The 15,365-nt window shown below is 42.3% G+C and overlaps 1 protein-coding gene across 1 annotated transcript in view; it reads left to right on the forward strand.

The window, feature by feature from the left end:
• Positions 1–401: 401 nt before the first annotated feature.
• The window catches only part of PTGFRN (prostaglandin F2 receptor inhibitor), a 43,270-nt gene continuing 28,306 nt past the window's right edge, over positions 402–15,365 (forward strand). The window contains exons 1-5 of the mRNA XM_026083424.1: positions 402–411; positions 2,446–2,811; positions 3,687–4,106; positions 7,596–7,979; positions 12,429–12,854. Coding sequence (XP_025939209.1) covers positions 402–411; positions 2,446–2,811; positions 3,687–4,106; positions 7,596–7,979; positions 12,429–12,854 — 1,606 coding nt within the window. The remainder of the gene's footprint in view (positions 412–2,445; positions 2,812–3,686; positions 4,107–7,595; positions 7,980–12,428; positions 12,855–15,365) is intronic.

The following is a 15,365-nucleotide window of genomic DNA, read 5'->3' on the forward strand; positions in this document are numbered from 1 at the left end:
AATCTACAGTGTGAAGCTCTTATGTATCATGAAAGCTGGACTTTGATTACTCTGGGAAGAAGGGAGGGAGGTATGTGGGTCTAACACAGGGCACTGCAAGAACCAAATATTTGTAAAAGCTCTTCATTTCTCTGCTGGAGCTCCCCTCTTGCCAAGATCAGTGTCTGTACCTCTGTGCCTTCTGCTACAGTTACATGCAATGTTAATCCCTCAAGCACAGCAAAGAACACCTTGTTTAGCAGCTAGGGATACTTTTGCTGTTGACTGCTGCAGGACAAAAAGCAGAACCATGAATTCACTCTTTGCTAGATAATGAGCCTCCCAGGTCACCTAGAATAGCAGTTCACTCACCCTTGGAGTATCTGCTCTTGTATGTACTCTCCCTTACCTGTGGGCACGAGATGCTCTGCAGTAAGTTCATATCCTCTGACAATGCCGTGCTTTCTTTATGTGTRCCTGCCTTACAAGAAACCTCATTCTTCTTGGCAGTCATGAATGTTCTCGTTTGTAAAGTATAAAACTGTAAAATTCCTATAGGTTGTCCCTTTTCTTTCCTGCAACCTGTTCCCCTGCCCTCCTTGCAACGTCTTGTAAAACTGAAATTGTTGCCTGCTTTTGAGACTGCTGTGAGGAGGGGGGTCATCTATGCTTTGCAGCCATGGGGTACTGACTTTGAACAGATTTACTGAGGAGCTCCTATGCCCCTGTCTTTCCCTTTTGCCCTCTTCTCTTCTGGAGGTGCTAATCACCTATGCCTTCATTTAATGTCAAAGGGTCTTTAGTAACCTTGGAAGAAAGAGAAGCTGAGCTGTCACTGTTAATCTTAAGCACAAATATGCAGCCCTTGCTACATTAGTCATGCCTTTGTCACCTCTAGATTGGATTAGTGCAGCGCACAGTATGCGGGTCTACAGCCAGAGACACATGCAGAACAGTGTCTGCTTGTTTCAATGTCATGGGAGAGTATTTTTAAGAGAAGACAGCATTTATGAGGAATGCCCTCAGTCAGGATCCTCAGCTGACTTCTCGCACTGGTCTATCCAAGGCTGTTTTGCCTGTCACTGTGCTTTAAAGCTTACCTGCTGCTGTTATCTCTTTCCATAAGAAGATAAGTTGAAGGATTGAATGACACCTGAGTTTAAGGCCTTCTGAGACCTATGTGTGCTGGAGTCCCTCAACAATTTTTATTTGTGGTAATTTTTTTTTTAACTCTTGATTTTGTGTTTAGAGAGATGTCCTTAATGGTGACTGTGGGACAATAGGGAGGCAGTAGTGTTTTTTCTCTCCTATCCCATTCACGTGTGTATGATGCAGAGAAGTCCAGCTTCCTAATTAGGACTAGTCAGTCACTTGATCGGGTAAATAATAACAAGTTTTCCTATATGGGTTAATTTCACTTACAGTACTTTTGTGTAAAAAAAAAAAAAAAAAAAAAAGGGGGGGGGGAAGGGATAGGAGGTTAAACCCAGTTCATGTTAGTTTTAAAATAAGTTTAATGAAGCACCAATATTGAACACAGGTCATAGCAATCAGGAAACTGGACTAGTATGAATGAGCCTGTGCACATGAACACCCTACAAAGCAAAGAGCATCCTGGGAGTTGAGCAYTAGGGTGGTAAAGACTTTGTCAGTCCTCGGTTCAACTGTTTGCTGAAGTGTGGTGCAAACTTTACTGCCTGTAATTGGGGAGCAAAGATATAATATATATATATTTATATATAAAATATATTTTTTTCCCTTCTAGTTATGCTCAGTGTGCCCATCTACTTATTTCAGTTTTAAATGACCTCAGGAGACCTTCAGTCTTTAACACATCCCTTTTCCATGCTACTCAGAAGGGCTCAAGCTRTGCTTCATGACAGGTTCCCCAATGGATGGTTTCTCTACATGAGAGTAATTTCTTGGCCTGTCCCTGGATGCTTAATGGCATGGTGGTTCTGTGCCAATGGATGGAGTCTTAATCTACAGTAAGACTTATAATATGATAGGAAGGGAAGGCTCAGCAAGTATATTGGTGTTCACAGCCATAGCTGGTGGCTTTTCCAATGTGGCTGGTAAATTAGAGCAGTTGTGGGTTGTTTTGTTTGTTTAAATTCAGCTCTGCCTGAGTGGTTTCCCAGATCAACCTTTAGGTCCATCTGATCTTGTTCTGTGTTTATGGCAGTCTGCTTGGTTTTAGGAAGATCTATCCTTCTGTGTTTGGGTTTCTACTATTCTCCTATGCTGCTAAAATATTTTGCTTTGGATTGAAGGTGATGGGATGCAGTAGGTTTGTGTTTGTAGTTAATGTTTGGAGGCTGAGCTTAGGTAGGACCTCTCCCTTGCTGAAAAGGTTTTTGTCGTTAGGACATTTCATATGGGGTTTTTTTGGTCTAGGTTTTCAGGTGAGCAGYCCAGTAATTCCTTTGTTAACTTTCTGCTCTCTTTCTTAATTCTTCTGCTCAGCTTTCTGCAGAGGACGTGTTGTGAGAGTGCCCAAAGGTCCTCTTATTCGAGTCGTGGGCACAGAGGTGGTGATCCCTTGCAGTGTTAGTGACTATGATGGACCCAGTGAACAGAACTTTGACTGGGAATTCTCCCGGGAGACTGACTTCATGCGGATAGTGAGTACCTGGGATTCTACGTTCACCTCTGAGGAGTACCAAAAACGTGTGGGCCAAGGGGATATCAAACTGAGGCGGAGCAGCAACGATGCTGTGGAACTTGTGATTAGAAACATCCAGCCARCTGATCAAGGAAAATACAAATGTTCCACACCCAGCACTGATGCCACTGTTCAGGGAAATTATGATGCTGAGGTCCAAGTGAAAGGTATTTCTGAAGAGTGAGGTGTGCTCTGAATTTGTTCTTGATACTGATTTTACATGTACATTTCGTGTTGAATTTCTGTTGCTCATAAGCATTTTGTTTTTCTTCCTGTTACTGTTTAATTTTCCTAATGCCAAAATCCCAAGTTAGGAAGTATGATAGCAGCAGAGGGAAGTGAGATGAAGTGAAGGGAGGTTGTTACTCTAAATACCACTGTACTTTTTTTCTATCTAGCAAATATGTAAATGTAAATGGGAAAACTAAGCAGTGGGTTTTCTGAAGATGTCGGTGAATATTTAATCTCAGTAAGCCTCTGGGTGGAGAGGCTAACTTTAGGTACAAAACACAACCTGTCTTCTCTTTTTTATTTATAGTCATTTAGGTATTTCTCTCTATGAAGGAAGCAATCTTCCTTTTCCTTTTCCTTCCTTTTMCCCCTTTAGCATGTTATTCCTGCAGTTGTGTCCTAGCTCTGCTCTCTCATTTAGGGTTCTTTAGTAATAATTCAGGAGACTCTTTTTGAAGTGTTTTATCTTTTACTACCATGAAAATCAAAATGGTTCTAAATGGGAGCGATCAGAATGATGTTGCTTGGATGAGAAATTGAAGTGAGGGGAAGGGTAAATGAAGTTGAACACTTGGCTTGTCTAAAGTGGGGCACTTCCTCTGATGAATTTTTAGCTGAATTTTCTTGTTCCTGGAATGCTGCTGTATGGAAGAAGAAATGACTGTCCAGGTGATCATCTGCAGTGGTTTGGTACCTGAGAGCCGAACCAGTCGGTGTGGGTGTTCCCTACTCTTCTTGCTCCTGTTTTATGATACTTGTGTGTATGTTTTGTGTTTTGTTTTGTTTTGTTTTTTTGTTTCTTTTCGAATAGTGATTTCTGATGGCTTAGTGGTGAGTGGTACAAAAGCACGTTCCTCGACGTCTCTCAAGCTATCTGAGGGTGATTCCTTCAAGTTGCGCTGCTCAGCCATCACCACCTCCCCAGAGCATACTCACCTGCATGTGACTTGGCAGATCAAAAGTGGAGCAATTTGGCGGGACATCTTATCTTTGACTTATGAGGGCAAGTTCCAGCCTGGTCCTGGCTATGAAGAACGCTACCGCAATGGAGATATCCGTTTGGACACAGGAGCAAATGACACATATCGATTATCTGTGTCCCAGGCCTTGCCGATGGATGGGGGTGCCTACAGGTGTCTTGTGAGTGAGTGGGTGAGAGGAGCGGATAGCTCATGGCAGAAGATTCAGGAGAAGAGTGTGGAGATAGCAAGTGTGGCAATCCAACAGACTGGTGAGTATTACTGGTGGGAGACTGGCTGGGGTGTCAAAGCTTGTAGCTTACCACGGTGTTGTGGCCAGGTTGTGATACTTTGAGAGTAGAAATTGGGTAAGCTGAACCAAATGATGATACCTTTCAGGAGAATTARACTGCTGTTTGGGTATCTGGCCTGTTTACCCCTGAGCTGGTGACTAATTCTTGTCATGATTTTTCAGGCTCTTATTTTGGGGGAAATGGGGATGATGATAACGCGGAAGGATTGACTGGAATGTCTTAGATGCCTAGACGAAGATTTTACCTCATGCTTAGATCACTTCTGGTCACCTCTGATTTCTGTATTTTGTAAGCAGCATTGTATTTACCTCTGAGCATTCCAGACTTACCTCTCTGCGCTCTCATTGATTTAAGGTTGTTCCATAGCACTAAACAGCTGCATTTCCCCCCTAAAAGTGCCTTGTGCTTGGTGATAGGTGTGAAGGTTTTCTGTATGTTATGTATTAAAATAGCTTAGAAAGATGGGGAGAAAAGAGGAAGGAGGTGATGATTTCAAAGGACAAATGATCCAGTACTGTCCAGTGATTTCTAACACTGCCACTGGAGCACTGGACTGATTGCTCCACTGTGTTGGCAGAGGTCTAGGATAGTAATGGTTCTGTTAAATTCATTATTGCATGCCTGACTAAGGAGCAGTAGATTACAGGTGTTCATGAGACAAAAATAGAGGGAGTGCTGTACTGAGGATATTGGAATATCCCTGCCCACAGGTTTCAGTAGATGCACTGAGCACTTAATTGCATTAGCATTACTACTGCTAGCTGGAGGAGGGAAAACAGGGTGGTGCATTTCATCACTCAATAGGTGTAAAAACAGGCAATGATGATCCCTCAGAAATATGAGATTATGACTGTATTTTAGGAAATGCTCAGACAGTAAGGTGGTTTTGCCATTGAAAATCCTTTAATCACTATGGGAGGACCCAGAACTGCTGGGTTTTGACTAGCTCATTTAGATGTAGCTTTAGTGTCCTGGTGGAGCTTGGCTTGTGAAATCTGATGGGATCAATTTGCCCCAACTCTCTCAGGATGTCTGTTACACAGTAAAGCTTGCATGTGCTCTCTGCTGAGACAGGGGCTGCTATTTAAGAGCTGTAATTCTCCGTTCTGTCATGCTTCTGGAGAAATTGTTTTAAATAGGTGAGGTTAAATCAGTGGCTGAGGACAGGCTGAGAGAGGCCAGGACCAGTAGTAGTGCCTGATAGGCTCTGTCATTGGCAGCAATGCCAGCTTGTCAGGGGCACGAAAGCTTTGGCTAAACTTGCTCTAAATAGAGAGGTCATTCTCCAGCAAAATGATATGCAGCTTGTTCTATGCGTATCCTATGGTATGACTTGCAGAGCATCTTGTGGTGGCATCTGAAGTCTGAGCTGCACCTGCGTACTAAGGTGAGCTTGAGTTGTAAATATCAGACCTGGGTACTGCACTTATCTCGTTTTCCCCTGCTGTAAACTGTGGGGTTGAATTTGCAGAAACAAAATAAACAAGCAGATAAATAATCTAAGGTGAATTAATGTATCCAAAGTGCGTGTTTAAAAAGAAAAGAAAAAAGCCGAGGCTACTTGTGTTAGTAGCACTACTAAAAAAAAAAAACCCCACCGTGCGAGTGTGGGTTTTTCCTTCTGTTAGTTTTCTCTCTGCTTGCCCATCACTTTCATCTCCTTAAATTATGACATCTCTGGGCCTGACTTTGTACTTCTATATACTTTTTTTTTTTTTTTAACAGTGCCTTGTATAACAGGGATATAACCCTAAATGAGGCCTTCAGACACTTCTATAACAGAAAAAGGAGCCTCGGGTAAACTCTCTTGGAGTGCTTCTCTATGGTTATATTGCCAGGCTCTGAGTGCCTGTCACTAGTGCATGAAGACCTTGGAGTAATGCTGCTCTTAACCTTGCAGATGAGTCTTATTTTGTATTCTGTCATTAGTCTGTTGAATTAGCTAGGCCTTTCTACTGAATCCAATCCTATGACAAGAGCATGGGAGAAATCCCGATGGGGCACTTGGCTTTACCTCTCAGGTGGGGCTTGCCAAGCTCTGTTTGGTTCAACTGCTGTGCACTCTCAGGAGGGGAGCAGTGAGAGGAGTACTGCTTGGTTTTGTTGGCTGTAGTTGTAGCCAGTCAGAAACTCAGTCCGGCTCTGGCATTTATAGATTGTCTCTCATTCCTGATGATAGTCCTAGAAAGCTTTTACAGGTGGGTACATATTATGCACTAGGACATGGTTTTATGCAGAAGTCACTGCTCTGCCCCTGAGGCACAGCTGCCTGTTTAAGGCAGGAGTCTGTGTTCTTCCTTGTATTGGTCACAGGACTGCCAAGAACAGCTACTACTGTGGCAGCCCTGTCCACTGGCTTTAATTGAGACTTTAAGTGCAGCTCCATTATGCACTGTGGAAATAGTTGGTGCTACACTGAGATCCAAATCTAATCTTTAGGATGATGGAATGAACAGGTGAAGGCATGTGGTGACCATGTAACTTGGAGTATGATTTGTGCTGAGGTTTACAAACAGTACAAGCAGCCCTCTTGGTTCATTCCTCACCACTGAGTTAGGCAGGCTTTTCCAGTCCTGGCCTTGACACTTTGATCCTGAAGTCCCCTTGCCATCCAGTGATGGCTTTTATTTATTCATTAACTAAACTATTGACAGCCTGATAACCTACAGAATGCAGAAGGTCCTGGTTGAATGCTGACTGTGGTCATGTGTACTATGTGTATTAAAAATAGTCATTGTCCAGAAGAGGAGTTTAAATATGTTGTGAGTTGCTCTTGGTATTGCTGCAAAGTCTCTGATGTATGTAAGCGAAGGAGTTAGCTGTGTAGAGTTATTATTGCCTTCTGTTTGCTTCTATTTCTGCCCCACCCTTGCAGTCAGTCAGGAGTTCAAAATGTGGCCATGGCTGCTTCTCATCAAAATTGTGTTTCTCCCTTCTGTTAGAGGAGCTCAAAACCGTTTTATCAGAAACCAAGTTGAGCTCTAATGTAGTTTCTAGTGGTTTTGGTAGAGGGCTGAGAGTAATACAGTATCACCTTGACCTTCCTGTGAGAATGGGAAGTCCTATACCTGTTTTCGTGCTGTGGGAAGGTGGTGTGCAGTTTGTGACTGGGACAAAGTCTTCCCAGGTGATGCTGGACCAGTTGTTTTTGACTTATAAAAACTGTTCTCTCTCCCTTTTCCCCTCCCTGCCCCCCCCACCCCCACCATCACATATCCCTTGCTTGAATGATAAAGCATACTACTTTTGTAGTAGATCAAGACAATTTGGTAGCTCAGTAGTCAAGGAAGCATGTGGAAGTAGGACTACTGAGCTACTTAAGAAGTTTCTGTAATAGAATGTGAAGTGTTGGATAACCTATAGTAGACTCTTAAATTAAAAAAAAAAACAAACACAAGTTATATTTTTTTAAATTTTTGTTTGGATTTTTGTCTCTTCTTTTCCAAGCCCTAGATGTGCTCATCTCAACAGGAAATGTGTCTGTGACTGAAAGAGACTYCCTGGATCTTACCTGTAACATCACAACAGACAGAAGTGGTATTTTCCAAGCTGAGGTGATGTGGTATTTCACTGCATCTCCTGATGGTACCTTGTCAGATGCTCAGGTTTTGCTGAGCATGGACCATGATTCTGTTGTCAGTGACTCGACCCTCATCAGCCTGAGCCGTGTAGATAGGAACTCCTATCGCCTGCTGGTGCATGATGTGGATGTGGAGGACTCTGGCTACTACTTCTGCCAAGTAGCTGTTTGGGTACCGCTGCACAATGGGAGCTGGCATAAGGTGGTGGAGAGAACATCTGCACCAGTCAGTGTGGTGGTGACAGCATTAGGTGAGTAGCTTTGCTGTCAAACTTAATGGATAACATACCATTCCTTCTTTGGTCCCATCAGAAAAGGGAGAGGACATTGTAGGGTCCCTTCTGTGCAAGTTTCTATCTCATTTGCAAGTATCTATGTATCATCTATATGTAAGGTATCTCCCTCTCATGTATAGAAATACTGATCTATCTTATGGAGTTTTGCATTTGTACATTATGGGCATTTTGGATCTCTTAATGCGTGTTCCACCCATGCACTCCACTTTCTGGTGTCACTGAACAGTCTGCAAATGAGAAATATTACCAAAGGGCCTCCCTAGTTTGCTGGGGGCTGAAGCTGCCACCAGTGTCATGTCGTCTCCTTTCATCCCCCTTGATATCCCAGTGATATCAAATAGTTCCTATGTTTTTTATGAATGGTATACTGTAATGATTATTTGTAATGCAAACTTCATAGTGAACTCTTATAACTTTCCAAGTTTTGGTTGTTTTTGGGCGTGGTTTATTACACTAGAGAGACCACACACTGCAGATAGATTTAGGATGGGATGTGATACTGCTTTATTCTCCTCCCTCAATGCACACAAGTCCATTTTAGGAGACCGTGTCGCATAGCTGCTTAGTAGTGTGACTGAGAGAGACCTAGCTAGCTGCTAATTTAAGGCAGGAAGTGTTGATTAGCAGAGTGGCCATTAATATGTCTTTTCCTGTGGTATTTAGCTTTCTATTCAGTTTTATTTTTTGTGATGTGTGTTTCAATCGTTTAATTCTAGAGGTGAGTGGATTTTTAGGCTTTTGGACATGCAAAGGATTATTTGTGCATTTGAACTTATGGCTTGCTTCCAAGGCCTGCAATATTTTTGCAGTAACTTCTTTTCATTCACTAATGGAAAAAAACGTCTACCTAAACAGCGACTTGATGATCTCTTTATTCTCTCCTAAGTCATCTTAGTATGTTTCCCCATTATACTGCTCTAATACCATCAACATCCAAACTTACTGCAAAGGGCAGGTCGGGGAGGGGATTGTGTTTAACAATTGTTGTTGTACATTGAGTTCTTGAATTTCAATGTAGCGGTTGGTTGGTGTTTTGAACAAGATTGTGAATGAGGAGCAGAAGGTGGAGGTAAAGGAAGGTTCAGCAGGCTTATCTGGTCTACCTGGCCTACAGGCTAACAGCATCTTTCCCTACACCCCCTTCCCAAGAGATGAATCTGTTTGAGGTTCACTGTCATATTCTTACTGAAGATTGTGAAGCTTTTGCTTTGCATTACCGCAGCTGAACTCTTAAGCTTTGGAGAGCTGTCTTTATTCAAATATCCTTAGAAGCAAAGTTATTGGGAGCAATAATGAAAACCAAACCCAGGCAAACTTCTAAAAAGCTTGTCTTTTCAGCAATGGTTCTAGATATTATATGTTAGCCTATGTGTCCTATCCCTCTGTTTAATCTTAGAGAAAAGAACTCCTTCAACTTAGAAACAATAAATAAAACCCCTGATGGTGTTGCAGAACACAGCAGGTAAGGTATTTCTGCCTTCCTGCTCCCTGCTAAAATTCACAAAGTATTGTTTGTATTGGAAGCATGAAGGAACRTAAATGTGAACCAGAAGAGAACAGGCAGAGATGTGGTGCTCTCTGCTTGTTCCCAGCTTTGACTGGATGCAAGTACTTTGGCCTAAAACCTCCTGATGTACCTTGATGTCAGAGCCCCTTGTAAACAGAGAGCAATGGTCCTGTTCACTTACAGAGACAGATTTCCTCAAAGGTCAAATTATGGAATGAGGCCAGCATATAGAAAGACAACTCTGAATCCTGTTTTTCAGAAATAAATGGCTCTGTCACCAGGTTAAATCCCAGTGACAATGACTTTTTTGCATTTAGCATTATGAAGAGACTAAGTGCAGAGCAATAAGAGCCTTGGCCATTTCAAGTATACCTGTAATGTGTGCTAGAAGTGCACACGTGATAACTCTCTTCATTTCCAGTTCCCATTCAGCCATTCCAATTGCACATTCCCCTTTTATTGCCCGCTGCGCCCCCCCCCCCCCAAAAGCACACATGTGCACACACATTCATGCATGCGCAGGTGCACACTTGTACACTCTTGTATTGCTGGAGTATTCCTTACTCTTTCTGTTACATTTGGGACTTACTTGGGGATAAGAGAGGATAAAATCTCTTCAACAGAAACTTGGTTGCTAGGACAAGGGAAAGTGGAAGAATTTTCCAGAATTTGAGGTTCTCAGCTGCATCCAGAATTCACTAACTCCCTCCTCCTTAATGGAAGTTAAGAGCTACTGTGGTATTAAGTCATTGAACTGTCAGTGAGACTGTTCTTTGACAGCTGACAGTGGAGGAATGAGGTTTATCCAGCCAGTCTTTTATTTTTTTCTAAATCCTCTGAGTGTCTGTCACAGTGAAGTGCATATCTAGTGTGGTGCTGTCGAAGTCAAAACTCATTCTTTTAGTGGTTCTTTCCCTACTCTCAAAAAAAAATCCCAACAAAACAAAAAAAAACCCAAATCCCTTAAGTGATTAGCTAAGAACTCCAGTTTTTCAGCTCTTTACTACTTGTGTTCCCATCCTGAGAAGTGTGTCTGCTTTCATAGTCTTTGTGGCTGTGAAAATATTTATTAGTCTTGAATGCTTTTGCCTTTTGAGAGGGGAGGGGAAGGGGGAATGAGAAGAAAACCGTGGTGTCTGAGCAATATGCCATAAGGCCCTGGAGAAGAATGTAGTCTATTGTGGATGAGACATGAAGAGTGGTGTAGTCTTAGGATCTGTGGGGGTTTACTTATACCAAAAATGGGTTATGGCCTCCATTATTAATCTATGACTTGGCTGCAGAAGAGGAATTGTGTGCATTTTTTTTTCCTTTTGCCTTACCCGTATGGAGAATCTGCAAATATCTATGCTTATGATCATTGGTAGTTGGTACTATGGACTGGGGTAACAGCATTCTTATGCTTCTGTGTTATCTAATACTGCAAAAACCCAGTGATTTAGACACTCTATTGTCTGGTCTGTGTTAATGCTCTCATTCTTGCTAGATGCAAGGACACTTCATGCATAATACTAATGATGAGAGATCCTTTCTTCAAACTGGCATAGCAGCAGCCACATTGTTTAAATAGAATTGTTTCTATCCTATGCATCTGTGAAGACCAAAAGTGTACGTGTGCACACATGTTAGCACAGCAGTTCTATTAAGATGTTTTATTATCTCAGCTCATTGGTGATCTAAGCCTTAGTTTTAGCTTTGGGTTGCCTTCTGTGTCCCGATTATAATTTCAATTAATTGTTTCTAGGAGGGCAAAATGCCAAATAAAACATAAAGCAAGAATTAAATATAGAGCACAGAATACATTTATAACAAAATCCATGTGATGAGTATTGGCCAAAGAGTTGGAAGGCTAGTCTTTTTCTTTTGTCCCAAATAATAGTAGACAGCAAGGCAGAAGAATATTCTAACACTAGTAAATAAACATATATTTCCTTTGTGCTGAGGGATTCTTGCTGTAATCTTTTTCCTTTACTGTCTCTGTAGTCTGAGGAAAAAATAGTCACGTGACTGCCTTATCGCTTTTGGGCTTTGGACAATGAGCTATTTCAGCTTTAAATACAACAGCCTGTTTCTTTAACCCATGAGTTTCAGGCACCCCTTTTCAAGGCTGAGGGATTTCAACCTCAGGTACGGCATGTACTTCACTTTCAAACTGTAAGGCTCTTCTGATATATGCATCTTTGACTGTTAACCAACTTTGTATTTATTATGATACTTGCTGAATTTACTGTGCACCGTTGTTGGCTCTGCTTGTTGCTGATGTCAATGATGACACTGATGCACCCTGCATTTTTTTTTGTTTTTAAGTTCTTAGTGTGTGTTATAGAGAGATGATGGGATAAGTGTGGGGGTGAAAAAAAAAAAAGGCATTTCAAGATGGGAGATGACGTCTTACCCTGGAGAGAAACTGGGGAAATAGGATGTCTCTCGTCAGTCTGAAGCTAGAGGAAAAACTGGTCTTCTACTGATGCAGGCTGCCTTGGGTGTTTGGACAGGTCCAGAAGATGACTGGAGGTCTGAAAATGAAGCCATATTCTGGGTTCTTGGAGCCAGCCCTAGAGAAGGGAGTGTTTTTTGCTCAGTTTGCTCACTTTTGTCCTGACTTTTCTGAAATGCTCTGACTAGACAGGAAAAATAAAAGATCCTGTTTGGAAATGTGGACTTAGGGGGGCTTGCTTCAGACTTGCTTGGTGCAGGTCCGAGAGCTTGAGTCGAAGTTCCCAGTCTGCTGGTCTTGCCAGAAAAACATATGTTCTGGCACTTGATTTTTAGCTCATGTGGTCTTATCGACTGGATGGTAGCAGCATTCTTATTTATTTATTATTTTTATTAATCTCTGCTGCTTACTCCTGCTTTGTAACTTCTAACCTCTTTTTTCTGGGTTTCCTCCTCTGCAGAGCCGGATTATGAGGTATTTCTGAATGCTTCTAAAACACCAAAGTTCTCAGATGACCCCACTGAGCTTGAATGCAGGATCACAAATGCGCAGGACTTARAAGCAAACATCCACTTCACAGTTTCTTGGTACTACAGGCTGCGCTTACCAAGTGATGATGTGGTGACAAAGGAACTTCTGGCCACAATGGATGCAGACTGGACTCTACTGCTTGGGGACAGGAGCAGAGAGCGGACTCAGAATGGGGAAATAATCTTCTGTAAGAAAGCTGCTGACACCTTCAGTTTACGAATCCAGTGGACTTCAGAAAGTGACAGAGGGGACTATTTCTGTGTCATCTCTGCATGGAGTAGGCACCACAACAACAGCTGGGTAAAGAGCAAAGATGTGACTTCTGCACCTGTCAGCATTTTCTGGGCTACACAAGGTAGGAACTCTGCACCTGTTGACTGAAAGATCTGGATGGCTAAGGTAGTTTTCTATTGAGTGGCCCCTGTCAACCAGAACCCTGATAATGGGCTTTGGAAATGTGTTTGTGTTATGAAAAGAAAAAAAAAAATTTATGACCTCTTGCAAAGGCAACCATTTGTGAAGGGAAATAACTACTTAACAGCACTAACCAGTTTTATGCAACAGTTTTGGAGAGGAAGTGAAAAATGGAAGTACATCAATCATACTGTGCTGAGACTTCCAGGAGCCAGGTTGTCACTGTGGCAAGAGTGGCATCCAGCAGTGATGCTGAGGTCACTGCTCTCTTTCATGACTCAGGCTGTTCCAGTCTCCCCAGGATACCTCTTGTTGCTAGCAACAGCGTTGTCTTGGGGTGAGAAGGGAAATGCCACTCACTTCAAGGCTTCTCTGGCTACCAGTTTGATAGTTTTCTTCTTTCTTGCACTTTATATTTACAGGCCCATGTTTAGAAGGCATTATTGAGGAAGTTTATGGGCACAGTAGTACCAGAGTATCAAAAAAATGAGTGGCAGTCAAAAGTCATTTAGTGCTTAGCTCTGATCTAGACCTTTTTTAGGAAGAAGTGGACTAGCTCTAGTCAGTATCTAAACCTTCTGTGGGACCATGCCTTAGGGGCTAAATAAAGTTACCTGAATTACTTAATGCTGGTTTGAAAAGAGTGCATGTAGGCCAGATGGCCTGTAGGGTAAAGCAATACTTTTTTCGCTTAGGTCTGAGGTCATGCAAGAGGGTTTGTTGCATGTGGAAAGAAGGAATAGGATAACTGAAGATGTTAAATCTTCAGCAAAAACCCTGTGCTTAGCTAAGATGCGTTTGTCCACTGATAGATCTGTTTAAACTGTCTAGCTCAAGCAGCCATGGGCAGGGAGGACTATGTTTCAAAGACAGCTAGTTTGATATCAGTTTAAAGTTGTTCAGGGATTATCCCTAGAGCAGAGATGTCCCAAAATGAATTGGAGAATTTCTGCTGTGGTTCTGCTCCAGTGGACAGAGGAGTAGTGGGTTACTTGCTCCAAACTCCCTTCATCCCCAGGCCAAGTGTGGTCCTCAAAAAGGTTGTTGTTTTGCTGGCTAGCTTCTCCAGCGGGAATGCGATCTCTCGTTAAGGCTGAATGCTGGTCACAATTAGTTCRGTTGTTATGCCACAACACGGAGCGTGTGTGCATGTGCATGCACGCGTAATGGATCATTGCCTTTGGAGCAGCTAGAGAAACCAGCTGGAGTTCAAAAGTCTCTGCCTGTGTTGACATTTCTGAGGGCAAACAAACTGTGACAGGTGTGAACATTCCCTTGTTTCTGGTTTTCTTCCAAATACTCTGCTAATTTTGCAATACTGAAATGCGAATGCAAATGTTATAGTCCCCATGCTGAAAAGTACATTTTTTGGCAAAACGTGGAGTTAGATTTATGATGTGAAAGTAAGCTCTCTTGCAAACACCATTCCCCTTCTGAAAAAAACATGTTATATATATGTACAGGGGGAAAATGTTCAGGTTTTGATTTTTTTCCTCCCTTTCCTTCCCTCATCTACTTCTATGCAGCCATCTAGCCCCCAATGCTTTCCTCTGCATGGCCTCCCCCCTGCCTGTTCGCGTGAGCTGCAGGCTCTGCTGCGAGCTAGTGCTGTAGCCAGTAGCTATGAAGGAGTTAATCTGCTGCTGCCTCTGCTCTCCGACTGTTGTTTTGACAAGTATCTCTGGTGATTTGAGTCCCTAACTGCTCCCAAGGCTTATAAAAGCAAGCAGCCAGGCTCCCACGTGTTTGCCTAAGGAGAGAACCCAAATTTGCCTGTTCCTTACATAGCTTGTGCTTGCATAGAGGCTTTTCTTCAAATTGATTCATTATTAGCAACGTCTGTGTTAACTTTAGAGCAGTAGTGGGGGAACTTTAGAGAAATCCCACTTTGGAAAAGGTAGCTTTAACTGAGGTTTTCAAGAAAGGGGAGAAATGATTTTATGTTGCATCTGTGGGTTGGTCTGTACAGAGGGGGGTGTTCAGGACAAGGAGGCCTTTGCTTGAAATGTAAATGCCACGTGAAGATGTCGAAGCCTTGTTTGCTTGTGCATAATAACTTGCATGGTTGCCCACTCTGAGGCTTTTTATCCCTGTTTTCATTCTATTGAAACTGATAAAGTTCACATGTCTTTCTGCTTACTCAGCTTTGCAAATGTAGCCACTCACCATCATGCACTGCAGTTATTTTGTGACATGGTCTACTTAATTTCTTTGTTTCTTCTAATCTTGCTTTTACTCCTTTCATCCAAAGGTGACAAAGGAAATGTCCTTATCTAATCTCAAAACTGAAAAGCATCAATTACGTTCTTATTTTTAGCTTAATTGCTGATTGGAACTTGTAGTGTAAAAAGGGGTAAAGGAAGGGAGGAAGCCTTTTTTGAGTGGTTCTTTAGATCATTTTGAACCCAGAATAAGTTTGATATGTTAAGGTAGTCTTATTTATTCATTAATT

The sequence above is a fragment of the Apteryx rowi genome, unplaced genomic scaffold, assembly GCF_003343035.1.
Source record: "Apteryx rowi isolate R43461 unplaced genomic scaffold, aptRow1 scaffold_60, whole genome shotgun sequence".
NCBI classification, from domain to species: Eukaryota; Metazoa; Chordata; class Aves; order Apterygiformes; family Apterygidae; genus Apteryx; species Apteryx rowi.